Below are 15,705 nucleotides of genomic sequence, written 5' to 3'. Positions count from 1 at the left end.
GGTCTCGGGGTCGATGCCAGGGCCGCGTCCTTCGTTGCCGGAGGCGCGCGCAGAGCTCTGCCCTGCCGCACAAAGGCTTTAATGCTGTTCGTGCTGACAGGGCGAGGTGGTGCTTTACGGGCGTCGATTCAAACCCACGTTAACGAGGTGGCGCTAATGAACGCTCGGGGGGGCCCTGCGCCTGCCGGGAGCGCTTCTCGGGGAAGGTTGTGGGGGGGGCGGCGGCGTTTTCGGAGCGGCCCCGGGGCCGGGCCAGCCCCTCGGCCGGGCCAGCCCCTCGGCCCGCCTTCGGCAGCCGCCCCCCCGAGAAACCCGCGCTGAGCCGGGGCTGCGCAGCGCTCCCCGGGCGGGGCCGCGGCCCGGCGCTGCGGCCCGGTGCTGCCGTCCCTCCCGGCCGCCGGGGGCGCTGCGGCGGCGCGGGGCGGGCCGGCGCCTCCGCCCGGCGGTCGTTCCCTCCTCCCGCCTCCCCACGTCTGCTCGGGCGCGGCGCCGGCCGGGCCGCGCCGTGCCGTGCGGTGCCGTGAGGGGCCGGGCCGGGCCCGGCCGTGCCCCGCCTCGCCGTCCCGCGGGCCGCACGCCTGCGGCCGCGGCTGAGGTAACCGGTGAGGCGGGGCAGGCCGCAGCGGGGTGGCGGGCCGGGCCGGGCCGAGGAGCAGGCCGGACTGTGCCGCGGTGGACGCGGGGTGGTGGCCGGCAGCGCTGGGCGTGCGGGCTGCGGAGCGCCCGGCGCGGCCCGGGCCTCCCTCCGCCCCGCGCGGCCTCGCCTCGGCGGGCCCCAGAGCCCCGGGCCGGGCGGCGGGGCGGCGTGCTGCTGCTCCCGCTGCCCCGTGGCCTGAAGAGAGCTGCCGGCACGCTTTAGGCGGTGCGTTAGGCGGGTGCGCCAGCGCGAAAAGACGGGCACGGTTGAAGCTGAAGTAACAATCGTACGGCTGCTTGTGTGGGGGAGCCTGACCTGAGAACCCGGCTGCTGCTTTAATTCTTTCCGCTGCTCCCCGAACGCTTTTCGGTTACGTTTTTTCCTGCCCGCGCCGCTTGTTCGGAAGGGCTGCCTCTTCTTCGCCGTTTGAGCGATCGCCCTGGACGCTGGGGGGGGGAAGCAGCCGGGTGGGACTTCGGTCGACTTCGGTGGGGCCCTTCCCGGGCTGCTGGGTTGGTGCAGGTAACAGCCGGAGTTGCAGCGATCGCAGCTTAACGCGTACAGACGAGTTGCTGCTCTCAGAGCTGCAGAAAGGCTGTTCTGAATTACTGAGCGTGTCCGCTCAAATGAAGCGTTTGTTAACATTCGTAATGAAAATGCTGAGGGGACTTTAATCCCTCTGAGCGTGCGTTTGTTTGTTTGGCTACAGGCAGCCCAGAAGTACCGGTGCCATAACCATATGCACTTCGACAACAAAAGTCGGCATTTTTCATGCCTTACATGCGAAAAAGTTTATGACCTCGAGTTCTCCCAGAGGAATGGTCAGGGGCTCTGCGCTGGCCCTGCTAACCTGGCTGTCCTTGGTCAGTAACCAGTACCGACAGCTTTGCCACTGCGCAGTTGTGAATAAAAAGGTAATCCGTTAAAATGTGGCTTTATTTCCCCAAATCTAGAACGGCAGTGGTACAGGAGTGCATCTACAAGGTGCCTGTGAGGATTTGAAGCTTCTTTTTGATATCTTCAATAACCTTAATCATAAGTGGGGCTTTTTGTTTGTTTGTTTCAGAACAGCGGACGAGAGATACTGTTACTAATTCCTTTTTCTTGTTTTTCAGTCTCTTTTCCCTTTCAAACGTTAACAAAATGTCCCTCTGTCACTCCCCGTCAGTGTATTTCACTGTTTTCCCCCTTACAGCTGTCTTTGGCCACTACACTTTGCTTTTTGACTTTTCAGTGCGCTGTTAAGGTGTTTTATATTTTATAAAGCTACTAATATTTTCTCAGCCTGTAAAAAACCTTAATTATATTTTACATTGTTTTATAGCAGTTACTTGGGTTTCTAAATCTTATCATAGTAGTATAAAATAGATACCCCGAATTAGTAATTTGAATAGGATGCGTTAACTCAGTTGATCTTGTAGAGTGGTGTTAACTCCACAGAAAATTTAAATGTCTTCAGAAGACAAAGAAGCTCAGGAGGATGAGCTGCTGGCTCTGGCTAGCATTTATGATGAAGATGAGTTTAAGAGAGCCGAGTCGGCCCAAGGAGGAGAAACCAGAATTTGTCTGGAGTTGCCCCAAAACTTCAAAATTTTTGTGAGTGGTGAGTTGAGATGTTTTGTGTTATCCCGAAATTAGTTTTTACCAAGCTCATTTTCCGGTGGTTGCTGCTCTAGCGACCTATAGGAACCCTGGGCAGAGAAAGCCGTGACTGACCCCGTGCGGTGCTTGTGGTATTGTTGGGGTTTATATCTGAGTGGGTGATTTCATCCTCGTACATGCAGCCTCTTTAGTGGACTTTAAAATTAGAGATGAGTAATAGTATTTCTTTGGAATAATTAAGTTAGTTTGTTTTTTTTTTTTTCCTTGAGGATACGTCTTCCCAGGTTCGTGCAGGATCTGATATTTCACAGTACTGGTGTTTACTGATTTAACCATATGCATACAACCCCATGAAATTTTACCGTACTGAGAAGTTTTGTTATTTAGGGTTGAAGAAATAATTTTTAAACCCAAAAAATTTATCAAATGAAAGGAGATACCTGTCATAAACAGTTACAGTTCATTAGTTTTCATCTCAAACCGTCTCAATTCTCTTTGATTCAGGCAGTTCCACGGAAAGCCTCCAGAACAACGGGTTTGAATACACCGTTTGCTTTCTGCCTCCCCTTGTGCTGAATTTTGAACTCCCACCAGACTACCCATCAACCTCCCCCCCGGTGTTTACCCTCAGTGGAAAATGGCTCTCCCAAGCCCAGGTTTGCACAACAGTTTTAACATTTTAACAGAGCTGCTGTGATCGCGAGTAAGTTCGTCATTAACAGTGCTCTGGGGGATGTTAATGTAGTAGGTGAAAGTAAAATTAAGACGTAAGTGATTACATTGCTCTTGCAGTTGGCTTTTCTTTTGTTTCCTACTTGTTTTTATTTGGTCACCATTCTGGGGAATGAAAGCTTGCATCTGTGAGCATTATTTTGACACGTATTTTATGTTACGTATAAAAACCTCCAGAATCTGAAATCTAAATATGCACGAAGGGGGACCATGGGAGAGGAAAACAGTAACGAGTTGTCAGAGCTTGCTGAAACCTGGAATTGTTTTTTCTTTTCTAGCTCAGCGCTCTTTGCAAACACTTAGACAATGTATGGGAAGAGAATCGAGGCTGTGTGGTCTTGTTTGCCTGGATGCAGTTTCTGAAGGAAGAAACACTGAGTTACCTGAATATTTCCTCCCCATATGAGCTAAAAATGTGCCATCAAGGGAATGGGCAGAGTAGGACACCTTTGGTCCCTCTCGACGCCGAGAAGGATTGTGGTGGTGCAGCAGGCTCCGCAGCGGCTGAAGAAGAAATCGTCGACGCAAGAGCTGTGCAGGATGTGGAATCGTTGTCGAGTCTGATTAGGGAAATCTTGGACTTTGATCAGGCTCAGAGGAGGAAGTGCTTTAACAGTAAGATGTACTTGTGCAATATCTGCTTCTGTGAGAAGCTGGGCAGTGAATGTATGTACTTCACCGAGTGCAGCCATGTATACTGCAAAGCATGCCTGAAGGACTACTTTGAAATACAGATCAGGGATGGTCAGGTCCACTGTCTCAACTGTCCAGAACCGAAGTGTTCTTCTGTTGCTACTCCTGGCCAGGTAATAGACGTGTGCAAGCAGCGATGGTAGAGTTCTGCTAACTGACCAATAATTACAGAAGACAAGGTGTGGCTTTTCATGGTGAGCGTTGTGAATATACCTGGGGAAGCTTTTTTTTCATACTCCGAGCCACACAGAGGCATCGGAGTTAGAACTGGATCACGCGGCACGTATTTTGCCCACCCTGTTAGTACTGGCGTTGGTCAGAGGCCTGAATTAATGTCCCGTTGCATTTGACACCGCATGCTTTTCATTTGAGTAATTACTATTGAAATAGCATTTCTAGGAGTATTTTCATGACCTGGTGGAGAATATAAAGTGGATTCCTCCCAGGTGTAGGTACTTTTTCATTGACTTACTGTTTTTTGCTGAAGCTAGCAGGCTCAGAATTTCAGATGCATGTAATCTTTCTTTGATCTTTGTTTAGGTTAAAGAGTTGGTTGGAGAGCAGTTGTTTGCACGTTATGACCGCCTGCTTCTGCAGTCTAGCTTGGACCTGATGGCGGATGTAGTGTATTGCCCTCGCCCGGGCTGTCAGACGCCGGTCATGCAAGAACCAGGTTGCACCATGGGCATATGTTCCCGTTGCAACTATGCTTTTTGTACTCTCTGTAAAATGACTTACCATGGGGTCTCTCCATGTAAAGTTACTGCGGGTGAGTCATCGTATTTCAGAAATGGGTCAGGAAACAATTAAGTCTTTGTGAAAAAGACTGAAAGTCAGAAATTAAGCAAGGAAACTCATCACCGCGTGAGCTTTCGAAAAGATGAGACAGACTCATTTGGAGTAGGTCTGTTGCTGGCAATTAAAAATTATTCCTTTGATGACCCTCCACAGCTCAGGAGGTCCCTAAACCGCTGATTCTCAAATGCTGAGAGGCCATAGCAGGGGAAGAATAATTTTATATAATCTTACATATTTTATATATTTTTTTTACCCTTTCCTGTGAATCCACCACTTTCTGTTGTCAGAGTTGATACTAGAATTGGGTGGATGCTTCTCTGCCTGTTTGGCCTCAAAATCCTGTTCAGAAAAAATATTTCCTTTTTTCAGTTTATTTTACATTGTAGATTTGTTCTAATTCCATCGACTGGTCTCTTTTATAATGAAATAGTGTAAAACCGTTGAATTTTGAGGTAGAGGGGTTTTAAGATTCTCATCTCATGTATTCTAATGTTTTACTTGCTTTTTAATTAATGATGTTAGTTTCCTTTCAGAATGCTTTATGCTGTTATTAGCTGGACTTCTTTATAGAATATATTACAAAAGCTGTTTTCTTTTGTTTGATTGTGGTTTTTTTGTTTTGTTTTATTCCCCAGAGAAATTAATGGATTTGCGAAATGAATATTTAGAAGCAGATGAGGCAACTAAAAGATTTTTGGAACAACGCTATGGCAAACGAGTGATTCAGAAAGCCCTGGAGGAGATGGAGAGTAAAGAATGGCTAGAAAAGAACTCGAAGGCTTGTCCTTGCTGTGGTACTCATATAGAGGTAAGCATGGAGGGGAAAGGCTGAAGAATCATAGTGGCTCTTAACAGAAACTAAGATAAATTCAGTCAGTTCTGTATTTAGGCTGGAACAGAGATTTATTTGTAGCCTCCAAGTTCACCAGGGAAGGTAAATTTCTAGGAAATGGTAAGAGAACTTTCCCTTTCTGTCTGTGTTACGTAGAAAAGGAGGTGATGTTTCTGGAGCTCAGGGACTTAAGTACAGCAACTGGTATTGTTCAGACTCCAGCACTAAAAAGATCCAGGCTGAATATGGATCCATATGAATCCCTTTGTTTTCCGCGTGTTTCAGGCTGCTGCTGTTTCGAACTACAGCCAGTAAATCAAACTAGCTTCAGAAAAATATTAATTTCCAGTATTATTTAATATTATAGCCAATTTACAGTTCTGTGATTCTAGCTGCTAGTTCTTTTGAACAGTGAAAAAATACCAGTGTTGTGATAGAGTCGGGGTAAAATGTATTCATTAGTTGATGCGTTTTTGCGGACTGTTGTCATACAGAGACAGTCCTGAAGACTGACACGGTGAGATTTTGTTATTGCTATTTCTTCTTTTCTTCCCCTCAGAAACTAGATGGTTGTAACAAAATGACGTGTACTGGCTGCATGCAGTATTTCTGCTGGCTTTGTATGGGTTCTCTGTCAAGGGTGAACCCGTACAGGCACTTCAATGATCCATCTTCCCCATGCTTCAATAGGTACGTATTTACGTCTATTTCTTCCGGTGCCGTATCACTTATTTTTCTACTTTTTCTTACAGTTTCTCCCAGATTATTCTTACCTTGAAATTTGTAGCTGTACAGTTTAAGACACAGTTTCTTCTCTCAAATATTTACACTTAGAAGGACCCGACACTAACAATAAAAAAATCAGGAGTGATTCGGGATGTGGTTTTGCTTTTTAAGAACTCTTGTTTTAAAATTCTGGAGGAGTCTTCTGGGCCTATTCCTAACGCTTTACTTGCTGCCTCTGTCAGAGACAGCCTGTAGTGAAACGTTTCCTTGCAGATGCTCAGGTATATGATAGTGCAGCACAAGGTTTTTGGGTAAAAAAGCTGCTTCTAAAAAGCTGCAAACTTGGCCTACATCGTCACTATCAGGGATATATCAAGAGAGAGGATGCCGCTGCTGTCCGGACAAATGAAAGGGCAGGCAGGTCAGAGAGGTGTAATAATGGCAGCCTCTAAGCTTGTGTGTATTCCATTGGGTTATGTGCCCATCGCTGTGATACGTAGTGCCTGGATACAAAAGTCAAAATAGTTTACTCACTCCTCCACCGTCTGTCCTGCTGTAATAGATGTGGCTGACAGGATTTATTTTTCTCTTGTTCCTAGCCCTTCTTTTTCAGCATTCCCTCTTCTCCCAACAGTAATTTTTTCAATTCCTACCCTGTTTTCCTTTCTATTTTTCTTCTGATGTTCTTTTTTCTTTTAGTTTAGCTTAACCTCTACCTATCTTGACTAAGCTCATCTGTTTTATACAATAAACCATTTTCTTCCCTTTTGTTCCCCCCCCCCGCCCCCAGCTTACATGTTATAGTTGTTTGCCCAGCTCTGTATTGTCGGATTAGATTGTAAGCTGTTTGGAGCAGGCAGGCCTGGCTGCTGCTGATACACTGCCTAAAGACCAGCTAGGAATGGCAGCATGCTAGGTAACTTTTAATACGGTTTGGATTACTAATATTTTCAGGGATTTCTTGAGACACCACGTTTGTAAGGTGCTGTACAACCTTCTGGTATAACGTGCTGTGGAAGTGCGGAGTAGCTTACTTTAATTGACTTTGACGATTGCAGTACAAGTGTTTTATGATACCGACAAAAATTGTGAAACTTGCTGCTTTTGTATTTTTGGTCACATTTAGATTGATTTGTTTGTTTGTTTGTACATATTTTACTTTTTTTACATCCTGATGTAAATTATTGGCTGTCTTGCAGATTGTTTCAAGCCATGCATATTGATGGTGAGTTCTGGGAAGTTGAAGATGAAGACTAGTAGCTTTCTCTAGTAACTAAAGCTGAACAAACCAGAGACAGATGCTTTCCATTTTTGTGTCAAGTTTGTTTGCTTTTCACTTCCATTATGTGATAGAAGAATGGTAACTACCTTGCACTGCAGGATACTCACACTTCAGAGGCTGTCGCCAAAACCAAAGGAGACCATTTTACCCATCCTGTGGTCAGGATCACCACTGAAGGCCCTAATAATCATATCGATTGTGAAAGACACGTACAACCAGTCAGAAGTTGGAAAATTACTGGAAAAATACATACTAAGAGGTGCCCCTTTTTCAAATGCAAAGAAGCAAAACTGAAGCCCCAAATCGTAGAACTATTTGGGGGTTTCCTTTAGGGAGACTGACCTTTCGAGGGTCTTGGCTCGTATCCATCGCAGGGTTTAGGGCAGTTTTATTACAGCTGTCGTGCTCTTTCTGGAGCTGTTTAGCGATGCTGCTCGGACAGGGAATGTTTTCTGATACAATACAGAAAATTTCTTCTGCATTCAGCAACTGAGCCTGTTGCTTCTATAGCATTTCCTGACCTGTTTCTCTGAAAAGCAGCTCATTGCTCTGTTGCCGATACTTTCTAATGATGTTAAAGTTGATTATCCCTAACCCCCTTCTTACTGGCTGTAATGCCCGGGTCTTTGCATTATTGAATGCTTTGGTAGAAAATGACCGACAACCATTTCCAGAAATTTGAATCAGTTTGATGACTCATCTCAGTGTTGCTGCTCCTTGTTTTGACAGTGATGAGTGCTAAGGCAATGAACTGAGTATGTGGCCAGTGAGAGGGTGAAAAGTATCAGTCAGATATTGAAACATATTTTTATGGATACATAATTGAGATTAACTTGAACTCTTCAAGATACTGAAAATTACCTTGTCTTCTCAGATGATGAAGTAATTTATTTTTTACTAACTCTTCATATAAGAAATTTGATTAGTTGATAGTTTTGCTTCTGGACTAGATCCCTTATTTCCACTGTTCTTGCACTTCAAATTATTTCAAAACCCAAATTGTTTCCCCTAAAAGCTCAGTAAGTAGTTTTGTGAGCGTGAAAGTAATTACTGGAGGGAACCACTAATTTTTTAGAAGTTTTTCCACTTGCAGAATGGTCTAAAAATTTATTTTTCCATTAAAACTGCACATGCCGAGTTCAAAACAAATAGCAGGGTCCGGATGGATAGCTCAGGAGCTGGAAGACTCTTCAGAAACTCAAGGTGAACGCCTCTCACTCACTTTTGACTGATAGTAAATAAATTTATACTCGGATATCTGGCCAAAATGAGTGCTGATTTAGTTCCTTTCGCAGAGGATGAAAGCCTGTAGTATTAGAATTGGCAGTGATTAAAAAGGTAAGATGGCAAGAGCGGATCTCTTGTCTTGGTTTAGGCTATAGGACAGCGTGTAGGGAAAGTTTACGTTGTGTATGGTTTAAATTGTATTTCCTGCACCTTTCACATGCACTAAATTCACTTTAAGACAGTAAATGTAGTTGTCTGCCTGTTTGTTTTCATTATGGTATGCATACGGCAGCACAGGCCAGCGCGTGGCACGCTCTGTTCTGCGTCTGGGTGGTGATCGCCTCTAGTGCTTGTGTGCCACGGGGCCGAGGTGTGTGCGCGCTCGCATGGTCATCTGTAGAATGACGTGGACCAGACTCTCGAGTGAAGCTGGCACAGGATCTGTTCTGCTGATAGAAGTTTGGAGGTTTGTGTATGCAAAGTGCCCTCGCACCCAAAGAGCCCTGGTTTTCCCTGCGAGATGCAAGCCCCTAACGGATACACGGCGGCCATCGTGACAGTACTCCGGGAACGCGCCATTGGATGGAGCCAGCTTTTAGCTGCAATCCCCACACCAGTTTCCACTCTGGCCACAATTTTTAACTCTACAGGCCGAGTCCCAAAGCTGCCTGCTTTCGGAGGGGGCTTTCTTCCCACTAAGCTGCGTCTGTGGGCAGATGGGGAATGTTTGTGACAAGGCGAAGCACGTGCTTAAACCCCGTTTTCCTGCCTGGATGAAGGAGGTGGTGTTGGATCTCTTAAACCTACGGGAGGCTGGGCAGGTCCCTTCTGCCAGGACAGAGGTGGGCTGAGGGCAGGGCCTGGATGCCAAAGGGTATGTTGGGATGAAAAGCCGTGGCTGGGGATGTCTGCCAGAGCTACCGCAGCCTGAGTGCTATGGTGAAGTATTTGAAGATGTTGCAATGAACCACCTCCGCTTTCAAGAACTTTGTGTGGAGAGAGGAAGAACAGTGATGTAGTCACCCCTGTGTCTATAAATTCCGGGCACTCGGGGAGCACCGGGCTGGAGCTCCCATATTCTGCAGTGAGGCAGAGGAGGACAGACCCTCTGAGGACAAGCAGGTGCCTGCACTTGTAGGACAATCAGGTGGTGTTGCAAAGGTGGGACAGCTAAAACCAGACCCTGTCTGCACCGACAGAGAGCGAGGCAGGCAACTCTGGTAACACGGCACAGTTTCTTCCTCAGCGTGTACTTTTTCCTCTTGCAGACCTCCTCACTTTCTCCATTTCTGTGCATGCACTGAACGAGTGTTAGATTATTTGCAGACATTTTGTGGTAAAAGGTAGAGAGCTGTGACTGCCTCTTTTCTCCTGTAAAGATCCCCTTTTTTTAATGAAACGGCTGCTGCCTGTCAGGACGGAACCGCAGCAGGTGTTTGGTGGAGACCTGCCAGCAAACACTGGACAAGGCAGGGAGCTCTTGAAGTAGGGGGCAGCAGCAGCTATTTCCACCAAAGTGCTTTCTATACAGCTTTGCTTCTAGCTGATTGATAGGGAAATCTTGTGCAAAATAACAGATCTTTCTCGTGCTTTGAAGGTTGTGTTGTTGCTGTTCAAAGATGGCGTCACGAGTCCGTTCAGCCACATAAACTGTTCCATGTTTCACTAGCACAGTGAGACTGAGCAGCAGATAAAGTCAATGTGACCATTTAGAAAAAATTAAGACATCTACTGTAGAAAGTTACATTACAGATCAACAGCTTACAAAATTTCTGCATAAAGAAAATAAATGCTCCCCAGTTTGTCTTGCCCCTCACTTGATTGATAGGAAACCCAGGAATCGAGTTTCAGAATTGGTGGGGTCTTGCCCGTACAGGCTGTTGTCCACCGGTGCGGGGCTTCTGTAATGAAACACGGGCTGAGGCCAGAGGGAACAGAGCGTTTCCTTTGAGACTTACTTGGCATTGCCTTGATGCAGTGTAAAGCTGGGGAGGGAGGGAGGGAGGGAAGGAGGACTTACTGCTTCAGGCTCTGCACTGACACAGTAACAGAGTGCTGAGCAGCACAGAGGGAAGGCATTTATGCTTAATCCGACCAAATCTATCCTGTAGTACATCATAAAGCACGGGGGCATAGAAGATTACATCCTGAAACTGAACATGTAAGGCTCCTCATGTGACAACAAATAAAATCATACAGATGTGTAAACTAACCATTAACTGCATTAATGGTACTGTGTTATTAATACAGCACTGATGAATGCTGTCTGTAGCCTCCCTTTTGCCTAGATGGTCTCAAGTCCAACATCTGGCTCAAAGTGGGGTTCAGCCAGGGCTTTATCCAGTCAGGTCTTGAAAACCTCTTGAGGACAGAGGCTGCACAACCTCTCCGGGGAACCTGCCCCACTGCTTGACTGTCCTCATGGGTTGGTTTTTCCTTACATCCAGTCTGAGCATCTTGCCTCAACTCGAGTCTTGTTGTCTCTTCTCATCTTCCCCCTGCACACTGCCCAGGACAGCCTGGCTTCATCTTCTCGATGACCTCCTCCTAGCTGTGAAGCACACTGCTATGAGGTCATGCTGAAGCTTTCCCTTCTCCAGGCTGAACAAGCTCAGTTCCCATTTTAAATGTCTGTAACGTAAGAGTGTTTTGTGGAGGGGGAGCGACACAAAAAGGTACTTGTAATTGCAAGGAATACATCCCAAAGCGATTACCCATTTGGTTTCTGCAACATTGTACTTTCACTTATCTTCACACTTAAGTTTTGGGGCCTTCAGTCCACATGATTACAGTTGCTTCACAGATTAAACAACTCATTCTCCATTGACTTTACCTTCAGAGAATAAGCTAGTGGTGGAAGTTTGTGGAACACAGTATACTGGATCCCATCCTCATTTGGTTAATTAAGGCAGGTGTTCCATCTGTCTTTTTAATGGAGAGAAGCAAGCACATAATCATTTTGCTAATTTAAGAACAAATATGAGATGAGTTTCTGCAGCAATTCCCTTTCTTCACAGCTGGTTTTCAACAGAAAAGCTGGTTCAGCATTACTCTGAACAGCGAGAGACTAATCGCTGTATGGCTTCTTAGACTGGCTTCTTTCTGCTCCCGTCTCCTTCATGCTGTATAAGGGTTCCACAAGCTTGTTGTGAACCAGCATTAAACCTAATGTAGCAAGTGAAAAGATGACTTAAGTAGACATAATAAAGCAAAATTCTCATTCATTGGATGCTAATGAAATTAGGCACTACTAGAGTCCTTGTTCCTTTGCTCCCATGCCCACACAGTTAAGCATTACCTTTACCCGTTTATTATGGCTGTACATCTCAGCTGTTACACCTAAGGAATGTACTCCTTTGGGAGTTGATTAAACAGGAACATACAATGCAAAGCATGGCTTTGCATGACTTGACAAAGCATGGCGTGACTTAAAAGCTAAATACAACAGCTGCTTGGTGTGGTCAAACACTCACCTTTGAAGTATTTCACTGTCTTAACTTTGAGTTCCAGCGTGGCATCCTCATCGCACACGAACACGGTGTTGGGGTGTTGCTGGAAAGCAGATACTGTCCACATGTGGTTGACACCTTCCTCAATGGCTTTGTACAAAGCAAAGGCTTTGTGGGCTCCTGTGATGAGAATCATCACCTGGACTCCGAGAGACAGAGGATGGCAGTTAGGGTCTAGAAGATGCCTTCAGAGAGCACACCCACACCCTGCTGAACTGAACTGCTGAAGAGAGCTGCCCCGGTCCCTACCAGGGGGATATCTCTGTCATCCTCCGCAGAGGCACTTCACTGTATCACAAATCTGTTTGCTCTGGCTGCATTTTATTTGTCAATTAAATCATAGCCTGGTGGGTCATTTTAATGATTCGGATCCTTTGAGCTCCCATTAGGCACCTATATGCTGAGACTTAACAAGTATAAATCAAAGTATAGACTCAATGAAAAGCTATCCCATACAGTTTTCATGATCTGCTGGAGTAACATCAAGTCAACCAGCGATTCTTGCAGTTATTTCCCCAGATGAGACTCTTAACCAAAGACATCCTCCCAAACCTTTCTAGCTCCCTGTGGACAACAGCTGTACTGCAGGGTTACACAAACCTAAGCGTTAGTAGAGCAAAAATGGAAGACAGAGCAAGAGCCTTTCCATGGTGTTGCAGGATGCAAGAGAACAGGAGGATCAGGTATTCAGCTGCCTGTGGCAGGGAAAGTGTAAGCTGGCCTACGCCAGCAGGGTGCAATGCTGCTCCAAGACTGGATAATCTTTAGCTATTCCAGGAAGCCCTGCTCAAGAGCTACTGTCTGAAGTCACTGCTTTTCTCCTAACCTCTCTGGCATCCATGACAGTGCCCACTCCGACCGTCAAAGCCATTGTGGGGACTTTGGAGAGGTCACCATCAAAGAACCTGGCGTTAGCCAATATAGTATCCATAGCCAAGGTCTTCACTCGCGTCCTGGATACCAAACTTGATCCAGGCTCATTGAAGGCAATGTGACCGTCTGGGCCAATACCTGTGACAGAGACAGTTTGAGAAGTAGGTCAGTGGCTGCAGTGGTTATTGTAGGAAGCAGAACCAGCAGCACTCCTATTAGAAGGACATTCAGTGCTTCAGGAATAGATACAGATCTGAGAAAATACATTTTTTCTGTTCAAGCTTAAATTTGCTTCTGGTAGGAATGACAGCAAAAGCCCCCTCTGAAGTCAACAAAGACTCTTCCCTAATTGTGCTGGGACAAGAAGACAACAAGTGGATGGCAGAATCTTAAGGCAAACTGATGGGAAAAGCTTGCGTTGAGCTGTTGGCTCAGAGGACTCTGACTACTCCTAGCAGTTTTAGCACTGGCAATTGTAATACATTTTGTATTCGGTACAGTTTTAGCCCTGCCTGTTTCTCCTGCTCATCGTTTCCTGAACAATTCACTTACTGGATCGAAATACTTAAACCTGGGGGAGCGGTACATTGGAAGACAAGGCTGCCAGCACACGAGCGCCCAGGGCGATGGTGTATGGGTTGGCTTTCACTGCAAATCCACTGAACTGCATTGAAAATGAACTCTCCTGATAATACATGAGAGAGCTGGTGGAGGAAAGGCAGCGCTTCCTGCCAGTGTTTAGAGACCGCTAGTCCTTCGGGTTTTCACCTCCAACAAAGAGTTCAATTCCTCCAGCCGCTTTGATTTTATCCTCAAATGCGTCACACTCTGCCTGTAGATCAGGTGCATTTCCATCCAAAATGTGAACGTTTTCTGCCGAGATGTCAATGTGCTTAAAGAAGTTATTCCACATGAAGGAATGGTAACTTTCTGGGTGATCCCTTGGGAGACCTGGTAACAGAGCATGCACGGGACTAAGACCAACTGAAAGAATATCACACATGATGTAAGCCACCTATACGCACCTATATTACCTTGCTTTGGTAATAGAGCACTGCTTTCTCTGTCATTTGTGACTCCCTCAACTTTCATAAGTTGTTTTTATTTCCCTAAATAGCAAAATTAAATCAATCACAATAGCTCCTATAAGACACGTGCTCGTACTAACATGCAACGGATGTTCAAGAAAAGCAGGCATGCACTGTGCCTCATCTGTTCCTACCTTTTCAGCATTCCTACCGGTTTGTATTAGCAAGAATGGTTAAAAAACTGTGCAGAAGCCTGGGAAATAACTTACTGCATATTTCCCCCCCCCCCTTGAATGCTATAAACCCACACTGGACTGCCTATTCCCTAATGCTGCTTGATTAGGATTGTTCACAGAAAAACTTCTTGGCCAGGGTAAAATTAGCATTAGCAAATACTTAGCCTGTATGGTTTTCACCTTTGGAGCTTTAGGCTTGCCCACTAATCTCTCTGTACTCTTTCTTCTGAAGAGGCTATTTCATCACAGCTTCATAAACGAAATGGTCCTCTGCTATCTTTAGAGGAGTGCACGTCGGGTACGGAAGGGCACTCAGACAGGTAGCACATCGGTCTTTATACGAGACCTGGAGCCAAAGTGACCTTTATAATCCCAGAGCAAAGATGGTAGTTAATATTGCACGCTATCTCAGATTGCAATGACAAGATGGATCCTCAGCTGATCAATACCTAAGTTCAGGTAAAATACAGCAGTGTCTAGTGCGTATAACACCAGGCAACACCTGATACTCTAGTATTTCTTACACAGGTTTTAAAATTGTCCCCGTTAACTCCCTTGGCTAATGCGGATTTTATCCTTCCTACCTTACATCTTTTGCAGGTGGGATTTTCTGCACCCACCGTGCACTAACGACTATCCGGCTGCGGTACCGAGAGCTGGGGGCACGCCAGCCCCTCCAGCAGGCTGGCGGCCCTGCCTCAGCAACTGGACATTGACACTATACGGACAGAGATACTTAATATACAGAAAGACGGGTAAGGAAAGCCAAACGCTTCTCCTGTGCGGGCACTCACCCACGTACTCGTCCATGTTGAAGGTTTTCACGTACTTGAAGGACAGGTCCCCGTTCCGGCAGTACTCCACCAGCTTCCTGTAGCAGCCCAGCGGCGTGCTGCCTGCGGGGAAGCCGCCGCCTCAGCCCCGGGAAAGGGGCCCGGGGCCCGGGGCCCGGGCCCCGGCCCCGCTCCCGGCCCCGGCCCCGGCACCCACCTGTGGGCAGCCCCAGCGTGAAGAAGCGCCCGGGGCCAGGCCCGAAGTGGACGATGCGGTTGCGGATGTACTTGGCGGCCCACTCGCTGGCCTGCGCGTACGTCTCCAGGATGACGAGCTTCATGGCGGGGCCGGGCGCCGCCTGGCAGGGCGGGAGCCGAGCTGACGAGCGCCGCTACGCCGCCATCTTGCCGCCGCCGCCGCCCCTCTCACCTACCTACCTACCTACCTACCTACCTACCTACCTACCTACCTACCTACCTACCTGCCCGCCCGCCGCCGCCGCGCTCCCGCTGCCGCCGCCCGGGGATCCCCTCAGCGGGCGGGGCCGAGGCAGCAGCGCCGCCCCGCCGGTGGGCGGTGAGCGCCGGACCCGGACCCGGCCCCTCACGGCGGCCGCTCGCCGCGGGAGCCCCGCGGGCGGCTCCGAGCGCCGCCCAAGCCCCTGCGGCCCCGCGGGGCGGGGAGGAGCGGGCCCCGCCGTGCCCGGCCGGCGAGCCGGGGGGATCGTAGGGTCAGAATTTAGGGTTAGAATTCAAA

The 15,705-nt window shown here is 47.4% G+C and overlaps 2 protein-coding genes across 7 annotated transcripts; one reads left to right on the top strand and one right to left on the bottom strand.

The window, feature by feature from the left end:
• The first annotated feature begins 528 nt into the window (after nucleotides 1-528).
• Nucleotides 529-8,775, top strand: RNF14 (ring finger protein 14). 5 transcript variants are annotated; one of them, XM_076350287.1, is made up of 9 exons: nucleotides 529-595; nucleotides 1,347-1,551; nucleotides 2,078-2,240; nucleotides 2,744-2,895; nucleotides 3,250-3,777; nucleotides 4,205-4,433; nucleotides 5,098-5,270; nucleotides 5,854-5,984; nucleotides 7,220-8,775. In XM_076350287.1, the coding sequence occupies exons 3-9, from the start codon at nucleotides 2,087-2,089 to the stop codon at nucleotides 7,275-7,277; spliced, it is 1,425 nt and encodes a 474-aa protein (XP_076206402.1). In that variant the 5' UTR covers nucleotides 529-595; nucleotides 1,347-1,551; nucleotides 2,078-2,086; the 3' UTR covers nucleotides 7,278-8,775. The 5 variants fall into 5 exon arrangements, with proteins under 5 accessions (XP_076206402.1, XP_076206403.1, XP_076206404.1 ...); XM_076350288.1 differs by having other exon boundaries at nucleotides 542-602; XM_076350289.1 differs by lacking the exon at nucleotides 529-595 and adding an exon at nucleotides 810-862.
• A 60-nt stretch (nucleotides 8,776-8,835) lies between these two features.
• GNPDA1 (glucosamine-6-phosphate deaminase 1) lies at nucleotides 8,836-15,484 on the bottom strand. 2 transcript variants are annotated; one of them, XM_076350294.1, is made up of 7 exons: nucleotides 15,423-15,484; nucleotides 15,166-15,307; nucleotides 14,970-15,071; nucleotides 13,680-13,862; nucleotides 12,865-13,049; nucleotides 12,003-12,177; nucleotides 8,836-11,694 (listed from the first exon to the last, which is right to left on the bottom strand). In XM_076350294.1, exons 2-7 carry the CDS (start codon nucleotides 15,287-15,289, stop codon nucleotides 11,597-11,599), a joined length of 867 nt encoding a protein of 288 aa, XP_076206409.1. In that variant the 5' UTR covers nucleotides 15,290-15,307; nucleotides 15,423-15,484; the 3' UTR covers nucleotides 8,836-11,596. The 2 variants fall into 2 exon arrangements, with proteins under 2 accessions (XP_076206409.1, XP_076206408.1); XM_076350293.1 differs by lacking the exon at nucleotides 15,423-15,484 and having other exon boundaries at nucleotides 15,166-15,374.
• Nucleotides 15,485-15,705: the final 221 nt, after the last annotated feature.

This window comes from Aptenodytes patagonicus, chromosome 12 (genome assembly GCF_965638725.1).
Source record: "Aptenodytes patagonicus chromosome 12, bAptPat1.pri.cur, whole genome shotgun sequence".
Lineage (NCBI taxonomy): Eukaryota > Metazoa > Chordata > Aves > Sphenisciformes > Spheniscidae > Aptenodytes > Aptenodytes patagonicus.
Note: the sequence above shows the minus strand (reverse complement) of the source record. Positions and strands in the feature narration are given on the sequence as shown.